General features: G+C 41.8%; 1 protein-coding gene across 4 annotated transcripts in view; it reads right to left on the minus strand.

Annotated features, from left to right (window-relative positions):
* Lmo7 (LIM domain 7) overlaps nucleotides 1-23,428 on the minus strand; it is a 207,550-nt gene that overhangs the window by 13,294 nt on the left and 170,828 nt on the right. For 2 of the 4 annotated variants that reach the window (XM_052190774.1, XM_052190773.1), the window contains 13 exons: nucleotides 23,196-23,338; nucleotides 21,129-21,999; nucleotides 19,287-19,601; nucleotides 10,274-10,388; nucleotides 8,943-9,104; nucleotides 7,787-7,971; nucleotides 6,795-6,855; nucleotides 5,171-5,227; nucleotides 3,064-3,089; nucleotides 2,709-2,813; nucleotides 2,057-2,149; nucleotides 1,254-1,669; nucleotides 101-166 (listed from right to left, as the gene is read on the minus strand). In XM_052190774.1, the coding sequence (XP_052046734.1) occupies nucleotides 101-166; nucleotides 1,254-1,669; nucleotides 2,057-2,149; nucleotides 2,709-2,813; nucleotides 3,064-3,089; nucleotides 5,171-5,227; nucleotides 6,795-6,855; nucleotides 7,787-7,971; nucleotides 8,943-9,104; nucleotides 10,274-10,388; nucleotides 19,287-19,601; nucleotides 21,129-21,999; nucleotides 23,196-23,338 (2,615 nt within the window). The remainder of the gene's footprint in view (nucleotides 1-100; nucleotides 167-1,253; nucleotides 1,670-2,056; nucleotides 2,150-2,708; nucleotides 2,814-3,063; nucleotides 3,090-5,170; nucleotides 5,228-6,794; nucleotides 6,856-7,786; nucleotides 7,972-8,942; nucleotides 9,105-10,273; nucleotides 10,389-19,286; nucleotides 19,602-21,128; nucleotides 22,000-23,195; nucleotides 23,339-23,428) is intronic. The other 2 variants (XM_052190775.1, XM_052190776.1) reach the window with 1 other exon arrangement.

The raw sequence follows: 23,428 nt of genomic DNA on the forward strand, positions 1-23,428 counted from the left end.
CAGAGGGCTATAGCAGCTCTACAAATCATCTAGGTAAACTGAGGAACACTCCTCTGAAGCCAACTAGGACTACCCAAGGAAAAGTAAACAGTCCACACACCTGTCAGCCGAAAGCAACCCTGAAGAGTCGTCTTCTCTCTTTGGTAGATCGTAGGAATCAATAGGCCTAAAATGTAAGGAATTTTTTTAATTGAAATATTGACATTTAAGGCATTCCCTGACTTTGGGAATATCAAAATAGTATTCTGGTCTCTTCAGGTAAATTGTTCACGGCTTAAGAGCCGTGCAGCTGGGCAGTGGTAGTGCACACCTTTAATCCCAGCACTTGGGAGGCAGAGGCAGGCAGAGGCCAGCCTGGTCTGCAGAGTGAGTTCCAGGATAGCCAGGGCTACACAGAGAAACCCTGTCTCAGGAGAAAAAAAAAGGGGGGGGGGGGGGAGCCAGACATGCATTTTAATCAGTTTCTACAGAAAATGGACCTACAGGAACTTGATAATCATATATCCACTCGTCCATTTACTGTGTAAGTATACACGGGGTGGGTGGGAGCACCACGTTCTGGAATAATCTAGGGCTACAGAGATGTATTTCAGGAGTTGCTGCTTTGTAATACATCTTCTTAGGGTAGGCAGGCCAAGAGGAAAATAATCCAGGCTAGTGGGGGTGGAGAAAGAAATGGTGGGGAAGCAGAATCCGGTATTCCAGAAGGCCAAGCTGGTGATGTTGGGGAGTTTACATCAAATAATCGGGTTACACATATGTGAGGGGCGTTCTTTCCAGAGGTAACAGAACATACTGAAATCCAAGGCAGAGGGCTATAATTTTCACAGAAGGCAAGTAAACAAGGGACACAGAAAACCTGGCAAGAGCCAAAAGGTTAAGGCCTTAAAAAGACCAAGACAAGCCCGGCAGTGGTGGCACCTGCCTTTAATCCCAGCACTTGGGAGGCAGAGGCAGGGGATTTCTGAGTTCAAGGCCAGCCTCGTCTACAGAGTGAATTCCAGAACAGCCAGAGTTACACAGAGAAACCCTGTCTCAAAAAACAAAACAAACAAACAGTTTTGATGTCAGAAAGCCATCCAAGAGAGGAGGTAATCAAAGGGGCACAATGGTGTTTGTGGTTCAAAGGCTCAGTTGAACTGTTAGATTCACTTGTATAAAGCAAAGATGGCAGAGGAGAGAAGACATACAGGGGAGACAAAACAAAGCCACTCCTTGGTTTGGGGACAACTCTTTCATCTATGGGAACAGACCTCCGGTACTGGTATATTTTGACCGAAGTTTCACGTTCCCTCTCCGCCTGGAGCTTCTGTGCCTCAGCGCGTTTCTGAGCCTCAGCCTCCGCCTGGGCCTGGGCCTGGGCCTGGGCCTGGGCCTCTGCCTCCGCCCGGGCCTGGGCCTTGGCCTCCTGCTGCTTCCGGAGCGCCTCTTCCTGAGCCTCTTGCTCCTTCCATTTCCTCTCCTGCTCAATCATGAGCTGTTCCTGCAGCTTCCGACTGTGGTCCTCACACACAGCATCGTCCTCCTGCTGTCCCCTGTCCTCCTCTCCCGCTCGGGTGCCTTCCCTGTCCACAGACTTGGACCCTTCACTCCAGGTGTGTTCCCAGGAGGCCGCCACGGGCTCCGGGGAGGTCAGAGAAATGCTGTTGGAACGTAGGACCATCAGCTCCTAGGCGGCCAGTAAAAGAAAAAGAAAACCACGTTACCTCTGTCTCTATCATTTCGCACAGATTCGGCTGCAAATGAGAATGGCAAGCAGCCAAAAAGATAGTTACAGCACTTTAAAAAAGAAAAGGAGAAAAAAGAGTCACATGACTAACAGTCTAAGAGCAGAAAGACCACTCCAAAATTCTAAGGAATAATTTTTTGATGCTACATTAGAAAAACTAGGAGAAAGGTTAAAATAGGAAGGCAAATTTCTAATATACTAGGATTCGATATTTTTCCAGAGAGCTTAGAGGTGAGAGCGTGTCTAGGAAGATGGGCTGTGGTGTTCTTCGCTGGGTTCTCCAACAAGGTACAGAGGATGGGCGGGAGAGGCGGCTCGTTGTCCTACCTCATTCAGGTACTTGGAGTTCTCCCTCTCAGCCTCCTGCTGCGCTCTCTGCCACGCCTCCCTCAGCTTCTCCTGCTCACGTTGGTATTTTTCCTATGAGGAAATATGGCGCAATGATTAATCAAGGTCGCCGTCTCATGGGAAGCAGAATAGTTTTCATTAACGATTTTGCTATCTCTAAACCTCCATGTCAGTCAGCCTTTCATGTGACCAAAGTTTAGCCCCAAAAGAAAGATTAAAAAAAAAAAAAGTTCTTGCATTAAGGTAAATACAGATGTCAAGACAGAGTAGTCACACAGATGGAGACTTATGCGCAAGCTTCACTGCTGATGTCGCTTATCGAGGTCTCCAGCTAGGAAAAGGGAGACTGGTGGCAAACCAGATCTCATCTACTGCTAGCTAACAGGGACAAGCGCTCACAGGCTGGGCCGCTCACTGCCTGTGTCCATCAGGGTTGATCCCTCAAAGTTTTTTAAAGTCATCAAAATGGAAAAGAAAGGGTTAGTGCAAACTATGCACACAATACACAAAGTGTTCGCGAGCGCTGCGGACCGGAGCTTGCTTCGGCCCTTTTTAAGCTTGCTTCTCCACGCCCGGTGGCACTGGCCAGAAGAGCTCAGCTGAGCCTCTGTCCTGCAGGCTGTGGCGCTACCTGCAGTAGGCGGTCTTGCTCTCTCTGCCACCGCTCCTGCCGCCGTCTCTCCTCCTCTTGATCCCAAGCCCAGCGACTCGGGGCACTGAGGGTTGGAACCGGAAGCTAACCAGTTTGTGGCACAAGAGAATATGAACACAGAACAACATAACATCACTAAGTCGTCTATTGAAACACACCCACCACACTCGGCAATCATTCATCCCTCGCTGACTTAAACCACAAGGGCGCAGACATGGTCTCACACATCAACAATCTTTCCAGCTTAAGACAATGCAAGAAATATTACTGTGTGGTAATCCAGGCCCACCCAGCTTCCCTTACATATTGCCAACTGCAAAAGTCTAATACTCACATCAGGAGCCACAGAATCGGAGCTTCCTGCATTTCAGCACACCCGCAAGCAAGGGAGAAAAGCACAACGTGAGTTTCCATTTCTCCAAAGTAATTCTTTTCACGGCATTAGACCACTAGCTGTCCCTGCCAGTACACGGAGTGACATCGGCCTTCTGTGTAATGTAGCCACCTTACCCTTCCCTTGCTTCGAGAATCGTCATCCAAATTCAAATTAATAACAGAGGAAACCAGAGGTGCCTCAGACTCTAGGAACAGAGCCGACCCCACGAGTCTTTCAGAAAAGATTTCAGTGACAACTATACTAAAATCAGGGTCTGGTAGTTTGGCTCAACACGGGGAAAGAACACAAACCCAATTATTGCAAATAGTCACCAAAAGTATGACAGGAACCATTCTCGTTTTCCAGGTTTTTTTTCAGCTTTCTAATCGATATGATGTGAGAAGCAACTTCAAGACAGCTTTACCGCTTCTAGTATTTGAAAAATGAGTATTCAAGTTTAATGTGTAATCCAGCGGGCACTGTATTATTATTATTACTATTACTATCATTATTATTATTATTATTATTATTATTTGTTGTTGTTGCTTTCTGAGAAATGAAACCCAGGCTGACCTCAAGTTCACTGATGAAGCAAGCATTGACTGTGAACTTTGAGTCCGTCTGCCTCCATCTTCCATGTGCTGGGATTATGTGTGGACTCCCCTGCCTGGCTAATTTTGTTCATTGATATTTTAGGCACTATTTAATCCAGGCTGGCCTTGAACTTTTAGTTTTACTGCCTAGCCTTGGCATTCTAGCTGTGTATAACTGGCTACACTAGGATAGCTTTTTTCTTTTTTCATCAGAGAGCTTGCATAATTCTAGAAAAGTAAAATTTCAGAAATTATACTACTACCCAGTATTTAGAAATTTTCCTGAAATCTTGGCTATCACATAAATTATTCACTTATATAACTTTTTTTTAAAGTTGTCTTAAGACCTAGGAAAATGTTCATCCCTAAAATAGCTCATTGAAGAAAAGTGGGAGAAAACTAGAATAAAGACAAGGAATTATTTTGTTTTAGGGGGCTTGAATTAGGTGTGTATTGTCACTTCAATTCAATAGCCATTGGGGGGGGGCTATAAATCAGAATCACCAAGAACAGCTGATAAACTCTATTTATGGTCTGAGAGGAATCTTAATCTAATTTAAGAAGAATATTAGGTAATAAACACAACAGACACAAACTCAGTAGGTATCATAAAGCAAATTTTTAAATGTTTCATGAATCTTTAAAGAAATAGTAACATTTCAGATAGCAACAGTAAATCTCCTGTGATGTTGCAACTAAAATGTTAGTTATTACTTTTAAGTTCTTTGTAGCAAAACGGAGTCAGACCCACATTCAGGAGACAGAGGGTTAGACAGATGTGAGGATGAGGAACAGCTGCATGCATCACAACTCACGAGGCAGCTCGTGCAGCTACACCAACATAGAGGATTTCTCAATGCTCCTGTGTTTAGATGCAACCAAATCTCCTTTATTTTAAATTTCCTTTGACATCAACAGAGTCATCATTATCAGCCCCTCCAGCCCCATCATTCCAAAAGCAACAAGTAACTCTGTTCTTCAATAATAGTATCTCCCATGACCAAAGCCAGGGTTGTTTGTTTTGTTTTTATTGGTTTTGGAAGTCTACCACACATATGTTGGTGTAATCTAACGAAAACGCTGTGCAAGTGACAGGAAGCAGGAAGCTGAAAATGAAATTCCTCATGTCTTACTGTTACCCAGTGGAAAAACACAACACGTGTGTGTAACAACATCTCAGTGCTTAGGTTGTTTTGCTTTGTTTTTGTCACAAGGTTAAAAGAGAGAGAGAGAGACAGAGACACCTGGAAAGCTAGACAAAGGACACGCGAAACCCCATTACCACAGAGGTAGACCCATGAGCTGTAAGAAAAGCCTGGCGATCCTGGGGAAAGAAGGGAGATGGGTTACGGTGCTTGGTCACAAGAAGAGCAAGATGGACGGCGGCTGGTGCCGGGAAGCACAGACTACAGAAGGCTGCAGTGAGAGATGAAATCATGAGAACCCAGGAGTAGTTCAGCTTGGCGGTTTACCTTGTTCAAAAAATTGTGATCGCCTTTTTAAATTTTTCAAAGAAATGGATTCTGATGCTAGTTGGAAAATAAGAAAATAAAAACCATGTCATTCATTTTTAATTTCTTACCCCGGGTAAATTAAATGATCCTTGCTATACCTTTCCAATCCTTAGCAATATTATTTTTTTCTTAAATAACAAAATTGGTTGCCACTGAAGAGATTAATTCAAGGCAGACACACACATTTGAGCAGTCTACACTACATTCCAATTAGTAAAAGGAACAAATACTTGTATTAATTATTTTTAGTAGGTCGCATTGCACTTTCACAGCAAGGAGAGGCATACTGTCTGTCATCCTAAAGCCCAAGGCTCTGAGAAACAGAAATAAGCAGTTTTTGTTTAGATTAATCAACCTAAAATTATCTCTAAAAGCATCGAGAGAAGAAGTCAACAAAAAACAAAACAACATAAAGAACAATCAATGAAAACAAATGCTAAAATTAGGGTATGTCTGATTAAAATATTTTGTGGTATTTAAGAACTTGTGCTACTTTAAGTATTATTTCTTTCTTAATTTGTGTTACTCAGAAAGATTAAGAAAATATGATCTCTCCTACAGATCGGTCCCCAAGTCTATGGGACAAACTGGAAAGGTGGAAATACCACCTGATAGTTGTTGATTTTTTAACTAAAGTAGCATAGGGTCCCATGGTCACCATGAAGGTGTCGTATTAATTGGCTGTACTATTTGGGCCACTGGCAGAATAGAACTGGGATTCCTTAGATTTTTAGTATCATGAAGGGACATAAGCAATTTTAAAACTATGTGGATAAAGGGGAAAGAAATCCCAGTTTCTAATTATAAGAAATGAAAGACATGGATAATAATCACTGATAAAAGGGAAATCCACAAATTCTGGTCAGCTTTGTTCAACATATCTATGAACTGCCCAAGCAAATCTAAAGTCACCAAAGCAAACACAGCCCCACTACAAGAGGCCCAAGCCTCACGCTGTGAGAACTGTAGCTTCTTCTGGCCTCTTTCCTGCCTATATCGCCTGAAAACTCTTCCTGGTATGTCTAAGGAATAACATTCAGCATTCAGTAGCTAAATTATTTCTGAATGGTCAAAGCAGAGAGTGAGAACTCTAGCATGGCCGTAGACACTCTGCCATCTCTTCCAAGACAAGTGTGACTTCCCTCAACTGTCACTGCCACTGGTGATCCTATGCCAGGGTCCACTCCCTGCACGGTTGTCCTTTTTAGAACAATGAGGAGGGGGAGGGGCAGCCTCGCCATTTTGTGTTTAATGAAGATCCTTCTGCCAACACTCCATAGCCAGGAAGCTGCTGGGCCTGGGAAAACCTGTTCTCCTTTGGCTTAGGCACCCAGAGACCCAGAGCTCCGAGCTAGCAGTGCAGCGAGCCGGCAGGCTGCTGAACTTGTTTGGCGCTCCTGAAGCATTCCAGGCTGAAACTGACTCCCCTCACCTGGCTGCAATTGCACCGACATGCCAGTCTTGGTTGAAACTTGTATCCAGTTTTCCTTCACCTACAGATATTAGTTTTTATGCCAGATCTTGAGCTGGTGACTTACCATCACAATGGAACAATCACAAACAATCTAAGAGTGGTCTTTACCTTTTGAATCAAAGGTGCTGCTTTCCTCATGAATTCCATTGATTTCTTTGGATTCAGTATACTGGAAAGGGTTAAAACATTAAAAAGAAGCTAATTAACATTCTGTCCGATTGGACTTCTGGATTAAATAATACATATGTCTCATTAGGGAAAAATATCTTTAAACAAGATGGGTTTTTCAGGGTATTGATAAACTCCTCATAGCTTATATATAGTAAAATCTTAATGTTTTTCATTACTCTCCAATACTTGGGAAAGGATTAATGACTAGCTGGAGGCAAAGATGACCATAAGTTTAATCAGTCATTAATATTCTAAGAGGCATGATAGATAAAAAAAATCATTCATTTGGTTTATATTTATGAGTAGTAAAACAGACATTTATAATTCTTTAATATTTAAATCCTTCAAAACTGTACTAATACTTCCTTATGTTAGATAAGTTTATTCAGGTCAAAGTTTAAATTATCAACTGAAATGAACAATTATCATTAGAAATAGAAACATTTTTTTTCAAAAACTGTAATGAAAAAATTCTGCTTTTAATGTTTTGAAATTTCATGCATTATACTTTTTGAATCAATTCACAAAACTGATGATGTCTCAGTCACACAAGCAATCCAACCTATCAGAGTCACCACATAAGAATTAAGATGCTTTGTGAGGCTCCATGGTATGCACTTTGCCAGTAGACTAGAGAGCACACAGATAACCTATAGCATGTAATCGTCCACATTTGCTCTTCCTCATTCACACAGATCTGAGAGGCTTGTGATGATGATGACATTGGTGAGAACCACCGGCAGAGCATCATTATGGGATGTCATTATCATTTCATAGCTCAATGATGATAGGCTGCTAATAAAAACGTATTTTCAAAGCTACACTTAATCTACATATTCAGTATACCCAACTCTATTTTATATAGTATTATATAAAATACTAGTATTATATTATTATATTATTATCTAGTGTTACTCTGTTCTACTTACAGGACTCTGAAGGCTTTCAGAGAAATCAGTTGTTACTGAGAGACTTGAAGACTTGTCTGTGTTGTAAATTCCTGATGTTGTATCGATCCACTTTGTTTCAGGTGAACCTATAATTTTGGCCACACTGGTAAGATTGAGGGTTTTATGCCGTGTAAATGGCAGGGAAGGTTGGTCTTTGCCCCAGTCTGATTGGCACATGAAGATCAAGGAATGAACACACGTAGACAGTAAAGTGGAAAGAATACAGTTACTGAATGCACAGATACAAAATGTACACAGACAGATGTACAGTCAGACAGACAGATGAATCAAGTTGTGTGTAAATGACATGGAGACTTTAGGGCTTTAGCCAGCAGACCACCTTCCCAAGACACAAAGGTTAAAAATCACGGTAGTTAGTAACAAGAAAACTAGCAAATGTGCTGATTCTTTTCTTAAATTGGGACTACATGTTATATGCCAACACCAAAAACTGGCTGGTCTGAAAAGACTCAATGCCCCCTCCCACCTGACCATCATCTTTGATACAAAAACACAATGGTGTGAAAAGCAGATTAAAATGCTATGAGAATAGGCAGGAACAGGTCCTATTGGGAGCTCAAGGAGAGCACTATAGTTAAATATGTACAGAACATTAAATTGGACAGCTGTTCTTGTTTTTTTGAGACAGGCTATCCTGGAACTCACTCTGTAGATCAGGCCGCCCTCAGACTCAGATATCCACCTGCCTCTGCTTCCCCAAGTGCTGGAATTAAAGGTGTGAGCCACCACTGCCCACCTCACTCTGCCATTTTTAACGCTTCCCGTGGTCATGAAGAGCAAGTACCAAAGACACACAGATGCTAAAGTAGAAAGAATCGTTGTGACACCCAGGTACAGGGACATTTGCTTCTGACATGTTCACTCAGACAGACCAGGTACAGAAATAAGCCAAGTGATGGTGTCGAATTCAGTAGATTTGCTAGCGAAGCATTTTCAGAAAGAAGATTCAGAGGCACTGTTCGTGATTTGTCCCAATAACGATAACAAAACAATTGCAAGCACAAAGTTATGTAAAATGGGAGTGGGGAGGGTTAGTGAAGCCAGCTGTTAGACCCACCTGCCCAAGCTGGGTTTCCCTGTTTAGAAAGCCAGACATGGTGGGGAGCGAACTCACCGGACTTTCCATGGCGCCGGACGTCCATTACTAAGTTTCCAGTTTCTTGGGCATTCGCCATAACTTCCTCCCACGTTTTTGTATCCTTATATGAAAACTTGGTGTTATTGATGGCGAGAATTTCATCATCTACCTGCAGCTGAGAAAATTCTGCTGGGCTACCTACACAACATGAAGGGAACAGTTTCAATGAAGAGAAACCCGTACAGTCGTCTGCCCTCTATTACTTCTTCAAATTAAAGAGAATGACTTTTTCATCTCAGCGAGTTCTATTTGCTTCCAGTAGAGAAGCAACACTAATATTTTTATATCTAATATATCATCTATCAGATGTCTTTATATCTGAATTCCTACACCACATGAAGTACCGATGACATTATTTATTTCATAGTCTCTATCTTCAATCACATGGAAAGGAGAAATGGTACTTTCAGCCAATAAAAAAATAATTTAACTATCCAAGGGACAAAGAAAATAAATGTAATTATTTTTAAATTAAAAATGTGAAATACATTATACTTTAATTGAGCATCATTTAGAACTCTTGGGGTGGGGAAAACAAGAAAAAAAAAAAAGAGTTCCTTCAAACCACATAAAACTACTGCCAAAGCACCATGATTACGACAATCTTAAATTTCAAAAGAGTCAAATCAATACACAGTGTGTATAATAAAAAATATGTAAAAAGAGACCTCCTCATACATAGACTGAATATCACTGTAATTTTCAACCCTGAGGGCATATTGAGCAGTTTCTGGTTTTGCCTTGGCATACCCTGGCTATGGAAGAAGTAATCAGCCAGCAGAATTCCAAAGCACCACGAACAGATAAAAAGTGACGGATAAAATACGAACTAACAACGCTTAGAAAACACCATTCTTCGCTGGAGGTGATGGCAGACAGAGAGCCTAGCATGTGTGACACATTTGGGCCAAGACACTGCAAGCAACAACATAAACAACCCACGCATTGGTCTATTGTCTGCCTTATACACCTACCACAAAACACAATAATTCACAGAAAATTTAAGCTAAATTTTAGTATTGCATGTTAACATTTCCACAAATTGAGTCTTTTTTTTTAATTCTCTACAGTTACAAAATAGAGATTCCTCACAACTAAAATGAATTAGGAAGGGAAAATAAAAGATATGCAATTTGTAATTCCAACTCTTTGTCTCGGGGAAGAAACTTCATCTTTTGCCTCCACTGAAATGCATCTTTCTCATGGGTACCCACTACGTTCTAAATCCAGTTGCTTCTCATTTCCCACAATAAACGGAAGAGAAGATAGCACAAGATAGGTCTATAGTTAGGTTTATAGTTAGTTACCTTTTTCAACTGATGCTACGAAGATCCCAGAGACATCCCATTTTATTGTAAACCCAAAGGCATGTTTGTTCCCGGGCGTCTGGTTTATGCTGATTCTCATATCGCTGAACTGATCCTGAAAGTAAAACATGACACGCTGGTATCAGGTGTCCCTGGCACCCACCGGGAGGAAAACCTATCCATGAAAGACGGGAGGCTACACCAAGGGACGCCCGCCCGCCCTCGCTACATCATTGTAAAGCGGCAGCTTCCCACTTTCTTCCTTGGGTTTGATAAAATGTTCACTTATATGTGTATCACTAAGTAGTTTTTTCCACTAAAATAAGGTAAGGGCAAATTTATCATCAACCAACATTTTCCCTCCTTTTAATATAATCCTGCAAACAGGTTGGCCATAAATAAAGTATAGGCTGTTGTTCACCATACAAACAAGTCTAGTTTACACTTATTCATCACCTAAAGCAAAAAAAAAAAAAAAAAGAGTATATTATATTATTTGTTTTTAAAATGACAGCACATTGAAAAATAATCTATCTCCAATATTAAGCATTTATAGCTGAAGCAGGCAAATGCACCATAGTTATCAGTATGGAAATCCATCTGGAATTGACTGGGCTTGTCTCACTGAGCATATTTGTTGGTTCAACCAGTTCATGGGGACACCGAAGCAATGATGTTGCTGGTACCCATGCTATAAAATACAGAACTCTAGTCTCTTATCTGAGAGAAATGAAACACAAAGACCCCCAGAGTAACAGATCACGGCTCCTTTAAAGCATCAGTACCCACCAGCGCCCAAGAACAGCAGCATCTTGGGAAAAGCAGAACATTATTTCCACCCTCCTTGCTATATTACTTAAAAACAAATCCTAAACTGCCCAGGATATGTTTATATTTGCATTCATATTCATATTATATTCTCTCTCCTCTCCCTCCTCACTCTCTTAAGATACTTTATTATTTTAAGTGTGATTTATCTTTATGTGTGTATTTCCTGTGTGCCATGTCCACAGAGGCCAGAAGTGGTTATTAGATGCCCTGGAACAGCAGTTACAGACAGTTGTGAGTCACTCTATGCGTTCTAGGAACTGAGCCTGGGTCCTCGAAAGAGGACCTAGTGCTCTTAACTGCTGGGCCGTCACTCCAGCCCCCAGAATTTTCATAAATCATTTTCTAAACCAAATTTCAGATTCACAGTAAGCTTCCATTGTTAATTCATCTTTCCCTGACCAGCAGATGGCTCAGCAAGTAAAAACATTACTAGGAGCCTGACAACCGAAGTTCAGTCACCAGGCATGAGAAGGTAGGAGAGATCAACTCCTCCAGGTAGTCCTTTGAGTGACACACACACACACACACACAAATAAATGTAATTGAAAATTTTAAGCATCCTCTTTATTTGAGGTAAAAACAGATGCAATGAATTTGCCAGATTAGTCATTTTCTATACTTTCTAATCATAAAGAACTTAGGCACACCAATTTGAAAAATAAAAATCTTCCCAAATCTACTTTCCTTTCTGGATCACAGGCTGCCAATTCTTCATTTTAATTTGTCAGTTACCCTCAAACCTAGAGCTAACCAAAGCAGTCATATGTTTTCTGACTATGTTTTTCACCCATAAAGTAAATTTAAGATTCAAGTGACAGTACTCTGAGAAAAACTGTATATGTGGGAATTACAAGAAATGAAAGGAAGGCAAAGACATAAGCAGGTGCTAAGCTTTATGGACACATGGAAGCAGAGTAATACAGTTCAGTTATTCACTGTGCAACATACACTATTGTGTGTAGATGCTGGAAAACATGGTGCTTAGCACTTGAGAAAAGAAAGATGAATGACGCTTGATCCTAGTTCTTAAGAATAATTGTAACTCTTCAAAATTAGATATGAGGGCTTTCTAAAGCAAGATGGAAACATAGCTAATAGAAGTTTCAGAACGTAGCTAATAAAGTTTCTGTTGGGAGGCCTTCAGAAAGAGTTTAAGTAGAGGCATCCAGATGTCAATGTCACCATGACAGGCATTTCTGATGAGCCACTGAGTCTCAATCTGAAGGTAACAGCTTGGCTGGGCATAGAGCAGAGAAAGTCACTGGTTCGTTCTCCTGCTTCGCAAGAACCACCACACACCTAAATTAGAGGGGACCCAGTGCAAAGAAGTGGTCGTCTTTACCACACAGACAAAACCAAGGGCAGTACAGAGTCTATTGTCATACAAAGACAGAGAGACAAATGATGGGCTACACAGTGAAACCACTAACTAGAGTTTTATTAGTTGAAGAATAAAAGAGGAGAGGGTGTTTTAATAATAGTCTCAAACTACATGTGAAAAAAAAATGCTCTATAGGAGACTGCTATTGAACATCGTCCTTTTCTTCTAAATAAAGGATGAAGGAGGAGCTTCACCCATAGAGGGACGAGCTGTGCAATTACAGTAAACCAGAGAGCTCGTTCCAAAAGGCTATTCTGAGCTTGAAAATAAAGAATCTCTGAACATGTTGAATAAAAGAACAGATGCCCACCTCTCTGAACCTATTACCAGGAGGATGGTTTTGACACGGCTACAGGCTGCCAGACTGCTGTATCTATACTCAGGACATGACACCAGCAAAGAAAGAGCAAGGCAGGAACAATTACTGGTGAATCTCTAATAATATTCAAGTTACCTCATGTATGACGCTGAATGCAATGTCAGAGCCTGCTCTCTCTGACAATGGTTTTCAAGTTTTTCATGGTTGAAGCCCTCCTTTCAAATGAAAATCTTATCCTTCACAAAACATATACATATGTATATGTACACACACACACACACAGTTTTAGTAGTTAATGGTGGTTTGAGGATAAGGGTTATAGGTCACAGGCTCTCAGTTGTATCACCTCTTCTCATAGAATTCTTTAGGGCATTCCTATGAAGCACTAGGTTCATGTACTATTATATCATGCCTAAGACTTTTTACATGTAAACATAGCTACAGTTTGGCTGTGTGTGAACTAGTTAACAAAGAGTTCAGGCAGGACCTCTAATTTCTTAACTTTCTCTACAAAATTTAAGTGTGGTACAAAGGATCTGAGCTACAGAAGACAATCGAGGATTTACCTCTTTGAACTAGATGGAACAAAAGTATAAATTATGAAGGGAGGCCTAGATTATTTTGATGACTAAGAAATGAAATTACCCAAGGAGTTTCAGTTGTCCATGCCAGAAAAGAGAAAATAATAGTTACCCATCAACGGCTCAGCATTTAAGCTAAGAGCAGTTTCCCTCACACTGGCTACAATTGGGACAGAATCCCACTGAACGTGAGATTGCACTACTCCCTCTCAGACTGATGAGGCAGAAGGAGACTTCTAATTGTCTAAGGACAGACAAAAGTGGCCTGATGTCACCAGAGTATGAATTATTTCTCCTAGAGTTGATGAATTATAATTTCCATGGCCCCCCGCCAATGGGAATTAATGAAAATCAGAGTCAGTCTTATGCACAAAGAAAGCTATTCCTTTCCAGCATTTCCAACTAGATAAATGTGTTGGCTTAGGAAAACCTATGCATTTGATAAAATACAACACTACAAATAGATTTGGGTGACACAGTCCAGAGGAAATAATCTTTAGATTTCTGTCCATTAGGTTCCTTAGTGCATGCCAGGTTCTCCTTGGAATGAGAAAAGGAAGGAAGTGGCCTCCAAGTCACAGTCCTGCTCTAACACTGGAGCCATCTCCCCTGACCAAAGACAGACCTAAATCTTTGTACATCCTCTGTATATTTACTACTGTAGAGCAGCAGGCAGCTCACCCTCCCCACTACTGACTCAAGCCTTCCAAGCTTCTATCTACAAAACCCAACTAAAGGGCATGGGTCCTATCAGACCCTACCAATGCTTCTGAAATTGGAAATTGCCTTCAGAAGAGGGCATCAAATCTCTTTACGGAAGGCTGTGAACCATCTAGTTGCTAGGATTTGAACTCAGGACTTTCGGAACAACACTCTTAACCACTGAGCCATCTCTCCAGCCCTCCTGTGGATTTTTATATCCTTGGTTACATGCATCACTACCCAACAACGGTGAGAGTTAGAAATGCCTCTCTCTGCTCTCTTTCCCTTCTGCCCTCAAATACTCCTCTGCTGCCTTGCTTACACTTTTAGTAATGTGCTCTCAAATTTACAGACTATGACCTTGAATGAACCCACCTTCTTTGCCCTTCTGTACAACCCCATCAGAGTTCAGAGGCATATTTCCCCTCATTTCTCTTATCATGTATCTCCAGCCCTTCTTCCCCACAGCTGTCAGAAATCTACTTATAGAACATTCTGATTATTCTACATCCAAATTTTACAATGCCAATATCTCCCTAGTGCCAGCTTGGTTGAATTCAAATTCTGCATTTCTGAAATAGGTTCAGTTCAGGTAAGTTTCAAAACATACACGCCACCTCTCCACAGAATAATTTGAAGAATGATATCATTGTCAGGCATGAGGGTGATGGTTAGAACCACAATACCTGGAAGGCTAAGGAATGGGAATTGAGAGGTTGAGGCCAGTTTGAGATAATTTTATTACTTTGGGCCAGAAGACATTCCAATGTCTATTGGTTTGAAAAATTTGAAAAGCATAGCAATGTTAAAAATAAGTCAGAAGTGGTTGAGATGGATCCGTGGTAAAGAGTGCTTGCTGTTTGTATAGAAAACCCAAGTTTGGTTCCCAGCACCCATATCTGGTACTTTACAACCATTTGTAAATCAGTTCTGGTGGATCCTATACCATCTTCTGGCCTGTGGACACCTGCACACATGTGTCATGCACACACACACAAACACATGCACACAAATTTTTTTTTAAAGAACAAGTCAATGCCAATGTCCTAAGTGTATAAGGCAACCCTCACCTTTGAGCATGTCATATTGGAGGAGGAGGAGGAGGAGGAAGGGGAGAGGAACTGATCAGGATTGGTGCTTAGGGTATAGAAAAATGGAGTGAGGGCCATGGATTTCACTGTCCTGAGGCATGTCATTAAGTGAACTTTCAAGTATCTCACAAGCAAAGCTGGAGACAATCAAACCTCCTTTGAGGGTCACTGAGATTAAATGAAACATTTAAAAGGTGCCAATGCCCATGACCGATGCTCAAGACTTACTGCCTTTGTTTTCCTTGGAAATACATTAAACATGATATACATGCCAATTAAGCTGTTTCCAGATGAACTAAATAAAATCCTATATCACTCATGCATTGTAGTTTGAAAGTCAACAAGACAAAGTCACATTCGGATCCCATGCTAACAGGAGAAAAATTGGGCTTGCTGCCCACCTTCACGGGAAGCTGGCTCTAGTTAGAGGTGTAACAAACAAGGCATGGGATTAACAAGAGTAAGAAACACTCCTGTTATTTAAAGGGATTCCTTGTCAGCACTGGGGAATTGAGCTTACGACCTCATAGTGGGCAAATGCTCTACCACTGAGCCATATCCGTTTCATAAATGGAATCAAAATCACTTAAAAAGTTTCCTACTTTCAAATGTATTGTTATTGTTATTCTCCTTCTATGAATTGTTCTCAAAGGCTGAGGCAGAGATTCTGGAAGATGGATTGGTGTGGAGTTTGAGAGCAGGAGGCTCTGAAAGGATAGAAAACAGAAACTTAAAAGTAAAACAAGCTCTTGAAAGCCAACTACCCAAGGCAAGGTAGTTGAAGAATGTGGAAGACTCTGAGTCAAAACTTTCTCTTTTCTTTGGTCCCTGGTGACCTAAACTGTCCTAGGAAACCTGTAGCTCAGCCACGGGAGGAACAGGAAGCTTCTGTGGGGGGAGGTGAATGCAGCCACGTTCAAATCTTTTCGTGGCTGTACCTTCCCTGCTTTATGATCCAAACCACCCTGTCAAAGATGGGCTCCCATCCTCTGTCTCCTCACGTGCATTCTTAGTATACTTCTGTGTAGCATCACAGAACTTGCATTCCAAAAGCATCCTTCAACCCAAGAGTCCCCACACTCAAGGACCAAAAAGCATCTGAAAGCGCCTCCAAGATCAGGATCATACTTGAGGCTGGTAACAAAGGCCTTGAATGTAGCTGGGGCCAGCCCTGATGTAGGTCAAGTCAGCTTTAACTGACAACTGTATGTTGACTGAAAGGTACAAAGGAGGAGGAAGACAAGGATATTTGCAACAAGGAAGAAGTTAACTTTCGAGGGTGGTTGGTTCAATTCCAACCAGGAAGATAAAATACAGGGATCATGAAAGAGGTGGTTTTGCCTGGCTTTGACGAACTTGAAAGGCATTAAACAGAGATAAGCAGAGTAAACATCTTCAAATAGAGAAGAATAATGACTAACGTATCTGATGTGCCCAAACAAAACTAGCTTTCTTAGACGCCTCTCTTTTTCCCTGATGCAGTAAGAGGTAGGCAATCTTGGATAAAACTCTTGAGTTTGGATCCCAACTCCGATACTTAGTGCCCTGGATGACCATCTAAGCTTTCAGTTGTCTGTGGGTAAGAATAAAAATGATGGTGCTGACATCACAGGGCTGTGGTAAGAGTTAACTTATGTGAAGCCCATCTAACCCACAGCACACACTCATTCAATGTGTTCATACTGAGCATGATGAAGGACTCTGAACTTCATGAAGAACACCAGCACTCTACAGAGTTCCATGAACTTCATTCAAAGGACAGTATGCTTCAGGAGATTCTAGAAGAGCAAAATTACTGAGTCTTTGGTAGAACAAACACACCTGAGGCTACTTCTAACCATTTGCACTGACAGGAAAAGGTCCTGGATTAGAACTGACATTAAACTAAATAACAGCATGGGAGATCCTAGAGGCACAAGCATAAGGCCTTTAATAGCAAAAGCCCAGGGGAGTGGAGAGAAAGACCAGAAGAACATGCTTTTCCAAAGCTACCAAAGCATCGAGGTGTTCAGCCATGAACCTCTGGAGTTACAGAGAGAGCTTGGGCACAAATTTGATGGAATGATGTGCTAGGACTCTGACCATGGCACACATCAGCTGCTGTGTATGCTCAGACTCTCTGGAGTCAGCCAGCTTCCTAAGACACTCTCTTGGTAGCATAGAAACGGATAGGCCAAATAGAGACAAGGAAGTCACCATGGGAAACACAAGACTGCTCAAGAACTCCACCAGCTCCCCTGGCTAAATGCAGCGGAATCCTCCACAGCAGAATTATGACGGCATAAATCCATTGCGATGAAACCCGGGAACGAGCCAGGTTCATCTGGGCTTCTTGCAGTTGCCAGAGTCTAGGACACACCCATGCACACACCAGACACACCCTCTTTTTCTTAATGGGTGAAATTTTCCAGTCACCACCTTGAAGGAGGGGCTCAGCCTCTAGCAGGCAGCACATTCGTCAAGCTGTTTTGTTACATTTGATCTTTGAAAGCCAGAAGGCAATGAACAAATGCATTGGACAAGCGACACCTTGCCTCTGTTTTTAATATTCACCTATTGATACCTTACGGTCCCCAAGCGTAGCACACAGAGGCCCTGTTCTTATCCATTGAGACCTATAATGATGGTGACAAATTCTGAATTCCTTAAAAATGCATTTGTAATTTATAACTGACAATTTTTATAAGCTGGAAAAAAATTGTCTTAGAGATACATTTGTAAATATGCACAGGAAAAATAGCTAAACAATAAGAACTAGAAAACATCTAAAATCAAACAAAAACAGAACAAAAAAAGTTATGTAAGTGCTAACACTGATTATTTCTGAACAATATATTCATCAAGGATTTTTCCCCTCGTAACCCTCATATTTCTCAGATACAAAGTAACTGTCATAGCCAGGAGGCAGGGAGGGAGGTTGAAATTTATTTTTTAATTTTCCTAAACAATTAAAAATCTAATAAACCTAAATAAATATCTATGTAAAACTAATTCATATAAATCTATTTTATTCACATATTCAAGTGACATTTTATCATTTGCCTTGGAAAACAACTATGTTCCAATCAGACTGCAAGGATTTCAGGACCAAGCAAGCCAAGGATTAAAAATGCCTCCATGGGAAAGCCGGGCAGTGGTGGCACTCCCCTTTAATCCCAGCACTTGGGAGGCGGGAGGTAGAGGCAGGCGGATTTCTGAGTTCAAGGCCAGCCTGGTCTACAGAGTGAGTTCCAGGACAGCCAGGGCTACACAGAGAAACCCTGTCTCAAAAAAACAAAAAAGGAGAAAAGAGAAAAAAATGTGTCCATGGGAGGGGTTTATTCTAGCAAGTTGCTTAACATAAGTGTTGTTAAGTTTTGGTTTTTGGTTTGTTTGGTTGTTTTTGTCTTTGCTGGTTTTTTTGTAGAGGCTTTGTTTGCTTGACAAAGACTTTTAGTAGGTTTTATGAAAAGACTGAAAAAAAACATATATCGCCTAATAATTCTGTTGAAAGCCATCTGTTAGAGTATTAAACAGGAAAAAATTACAAACATTCCATTCGTGTGTAATCTGCTGGTGCATTGCATTTGGAGTCCAAATGTTCAGAATCACAGGTGTCAGGCTCTGACTAAACCTCGCTGATCCCACTGAGAGACAGGAGTAAGGGCAAACTCTGCCATTCTGAAGTACAAATTAGTATGAGAAGCCACACAACATTTACGAGATAACAAAATGCTGTGTCCCTAGAGACAAGCATCCAGTAAATGGGACAATTTCTCTTGGCAGCTGGTTGATTTCCACAGAGAAGGCCTTCGCTTACTCACACATACATTACTGATCTGCAGCAGAAACTGGAGACGCGTGGAATAATACAAACTTCAGGCAAACCCTCCAAAAGATTGGTCTACCAAGTCTCTAGAGACACGGCGCACGAAGGTTGTCTGGGATCTACAAAGTGAGAGCTGGAACAGACCGACTGTCCCCACACCCTGCTAAAAATAGGCCATACTATATCTTTGTGTAATATAAATAGCAACCTGTACTTTAAAGCTCCAGGTGGGAACAACTGTTCCTAGATTCAAATCTTGAAGTATCAGAGCCACAAGGCTAAGAAACCTCCTAAACTTACCAGGGACCTGGAAACTTCGCTCAGTGGTGAGCTTCTCCCTTCTCCAGAGTCAGACACTGAATCCAGACCAGACGTCGATGAGAACGATGAGAACGTGGCTTTGGAAGAGGCTGCCTGGTTGTGGGAGAGAGAGGAGGGAGGGAGTGTGGGGGAGGGCAAGCTGGCCACATCTTCTCCTGTGGCTGCCTCCTTCTCGCTGGAGGAGCTGGAAATATGGTGGCTGGAGCCAGGCTTCTGGCCGGTGGCTCTGCCCGAATCAGCTTGCTCTCTCTTGACAACTTCGACGTGGCCGTTGTATTTCCATCCGTCATCCATCTGAATGGGACACGGCATTTTAAACTCAACATTCTGCCAGCCTTAGGGCCAGTCTTTTAAACAGACTTAGTAATATTTCAAAACTGCTAAAGGGACATACATTTGCCACCGCAAGGGAACTACTGTCAAAGGCTTGGAATGCGTTCCTTCACACTACCAAATATGCGTCCCCGCAGAAACACTTGTTCTGATAAAAGCATTACTATGTGTAGATTTCCAAAACTCGCTTTGTGTGTTCACGTCACTGCAGGTCAAAAGACACAACTCCAGACTAGCTCTTTGAACTGTCAGAAATGCCAGAGTGTGGATATCAGTCGTTTATCCATTTGATATCTACTTAAATTGTTTCGAGCTATTCATCACCCCCCAGAAGCACTGCAGCCAACTGGAGCAAGCCATTTTAAATGGAGCTTTTACTTTATAGCCCAGATGCTCAAAAAAAAAAAAAAAAAAAAAAATCACAGGATCAAAGGCTTTAGATATGCAATACCTGCCTGTCATCTTTACAAAGAAAACAGACACCTGTATTTCAGCCTCCTCAAGACCGAATAGTTTGAATGTTGAAAATCTTTGTAAGTCCAATGAGTGAAAAAATTGTTTACCTTGTCCTCACGTTGAACACAAGATTGACCATGCTTTTTCATGCTTCAATAAATTCCTTTGCACTAAATTGGCCAGCTTGTTTTTCTACATCCATTGCCAGTATTTATCTTTATTTCTTATCAAATTACAGAAATGCCTTGCATCTTGGAATGGTCAACCCTTTATTTGCAATGCCTTTTAATAATAGCAGTGACTCAACCTGTCCTGTGCTAATTCTGCCTGCATATGTATATATTCAATCAAATAGGTCTATAGGTCTGTATTTTTCTTAGTAGGCCGGTTGGTAGCCAGGGATTTCCTGGCTGATTTAGGCAGGCTTTCTGCATCCCAAACACTAATTATTTTAAGCCATAATTCTTCTCATCTGAATGTCAAGACTTTAAGATCTTAAATGTAGATGGGCAGAACCGACAGAACCAAGAACTTTAAATATTCAGACCATGCTGGTTCATGTGGGACATAATTCTAAAATGTCCCACAAGTGCCAAACCCCATTAGAGATACAAATGGCCTTTTTTTTTTTTTTTTTGAAAGTGTGCTCAGTCATCAAATTCTAAGGTAGGAAGGAAGGATAGGGTAAATCCTTACATATATAACTCTGAGAACATTTAACAAGAGCCAGGTAAAATTTCAGTATCGTAGGTCAAACAGAGCTGACCACTGGTACTTTCATTAGGTTCAACCTGATACTTCAGAATCAAAAATATGACAAGAAAAAAATTAAATGTTCTGCCTCAAAATGTATCATATCTGGCTCTTTAAAATCAAATCGCCTATTTTTACTAGCTCTAAACTGTTGTGAAAGTTGTTTACGTACATCATCTACATCTTATACATCCGATATCTGCGTCCAACTCAGCCTCGTGCAAACTCCCCAACTCATTGTGCTTGAGGACAGATTAAATGAGCCAGAGGCATTTTTACCGTGTAGGATCTGGGCAGTGGCGAGATTCCCCTTGATGATGTGCCAAAAGGTCTCGCTGTGACCACAGATGTTAACCTGGCTGTATCGGATCTCTGGTAACTTCTAGGGAGAGAAGCTGAAATCCGAGTTGACTCTGTTCTTGTACTCCATGACTGCTGAGAAGAGAGTGAGGATGGACGCTGTAGTGCGGAAGAGGCCTGGTGCGGTTCTGCAGAAGATAAAGAGGCCTGGTGCGGTTCTGTGGACATCAATGGGGCCTGGCGTGGTTCTGCAGAAGGCAATGGGGCCTGGTGCGGTTCTGTGGACATCAATGGGGCCTGGTGCGGTTCTGCAGAAGATAAGGAGGCCTGGCTCGGTTCTGCGGACAGCAACGGGGCCTGGTGCGGTTCTGCAGAGGATAAGGAGGCCTGGCGCGGTTCTGCGGAAGGCAACCGGGCCTGGTTCAATTCTGCAGAAGGCAACGGGGCCTGGTGCAGTTCTGCAGAAGATAAAGAGGCCTGGTGCGGTTCTGCAGAGGATAAGGAGGCCTGGCGCGGTTCTGCGGAAGGCAACCGGGTCTGGTACAATTCTGCAGAGGATAAGGAGGCCTGGCGTGGTTCTGCAGAAAGCGAAGGGGCCAGACGTGGCTCTTCAGGAACAGGATGAGCAAGCAGCTGAACCTCGGCTGCTACACTGTCCTCTCTATATGTAATTGTTATGGAATCTTCTTTGGGCATCTCAGCGGGATGAGCTCTTGTCTTGTCTTCTAGTCTCTCCATCTGGTAACTAGTTTCTGACAGAGTCACTGTAGGAGGGAGCACTCCATCATCCAGGATGTCATCAGAGGAATAGATCCTCCTCCGAGACGTAATTGTAGAACTTTGAGATTCCCTTAGCAAAGAGAAATGTGGCATTATAACAGAATTACGCATTTGACCCCAGATGGGGTAAAGCTAATGATCAAAATGTAAAGCCAATGCAAAAATCAGCACAACACTAACGTGATCATGCATAATTTTTAAGCGTCAGCTGAGAAACTGATCTGACCTTTTACTAAGGAGGGTCTCAAAATGGGTATTTTTAATCATAAAGCTTTAATAATAAAATAAGGAAGGTTTAACACTTGATTATTCACAGGCTTTTAGCTACAAATTTATGCCTTTCAAAATGCTTGAGGTGGCTGACAACTAATCTGATTCTGCCAAGTTTCGCTTCATAAAATTTATAATGTGTTGATAAAAATAATAGCACCAAAGACTCGAGCCTTTAGAGAGATCCAGCCAGTTCATGGAGTTTGACAGAGTCCCCGTGGGCAATTATACTAGGTTCCAGGTTATTATCCAAGCTTACAGAACTGACTGAAGAGCTTCATCGAGCACTTAGGCGGGAGTCACCAGCCCCTCCCTCCCCCAACCTCTGGAGTCACGTGACGGAAGCGCTTCATCACGGCATTTCAGAGACAAGGGAGCTTTGTTTAATTTCACCTGGCGGCATATTTCCCTTGCGACATTATTTTTAAAGCATATTTGCTTTCTCTCTGACCTATCAATCTCCTCCAGGTCCACACAGTTAACTTCTCACGTGAAGTTTATGATTTCACTTCTATCCTGCTATTATAACGCAGAGAATAAATAAGCCCACACATCCACACATCCACACATGCACACATGCACACATGCACACATGCCCTTAGAAATCTAACTTTCCTCTACCACTACAGGTCAACAACGTGTTGTTAAGAGTTCATAAAATTCATTTAAAAGTAAAGCTTTATTTTACTTGACTAATCCTATCTTTAAACTCACTTTAAACAGAGAAATCTAGTGGGTTTTTTACTCCCAAATACTGAGAATACCTCCCTTGTTCTATAGAAGAGCAGAGAATATTGCTCACCAAGGCTAAATAGTATTTTCTTTTGTTAATTGGGATCACTAATTCAGTAATATTGTTTTAATACTTCAAAACCCTGGCTGCTACAGTGCATATGTGGCTACAATTTAAAGCTGGTGGCCACCCGTCCCGCCACACGCAAAGCCTGCATTCCTGACACGGGACCCTTCAAACACGAGGGCTGTCCAGCTCCTTACCTGTCCTGCAGCATTTGCCTAAACGTCTTGGAGCTTCGGTCAGACTTCTCGAGTGCCTGCTTCTCAATCTCTTCCCTCTCTTCCTTTTTCTTCTGCAGGTCTGAAGTGTAACTCTTCCGACGATCTTTCCATTTTGCAAGGTCCTGACAAGAAATCACATCAGCCCGGTCATACCTGAATTTCTACACGCCCTTTTCCTTGCAGCAAGAGCATGCGGGAGTATCCTATTACAA

Source organism: Apodemus sylvaticus, chromosome 8 (genome assembly GCF_947179515.1).
Source record: "Apodemus sylvaticus chromosome 8, mApoSyl1.1, whole genome shotgun sequence".
NCBI lineage: Eukaryota > Metazoa > Chordata > Mammalia > Rodentia > Muridae > Apodemus > Apodemus sylvaticus.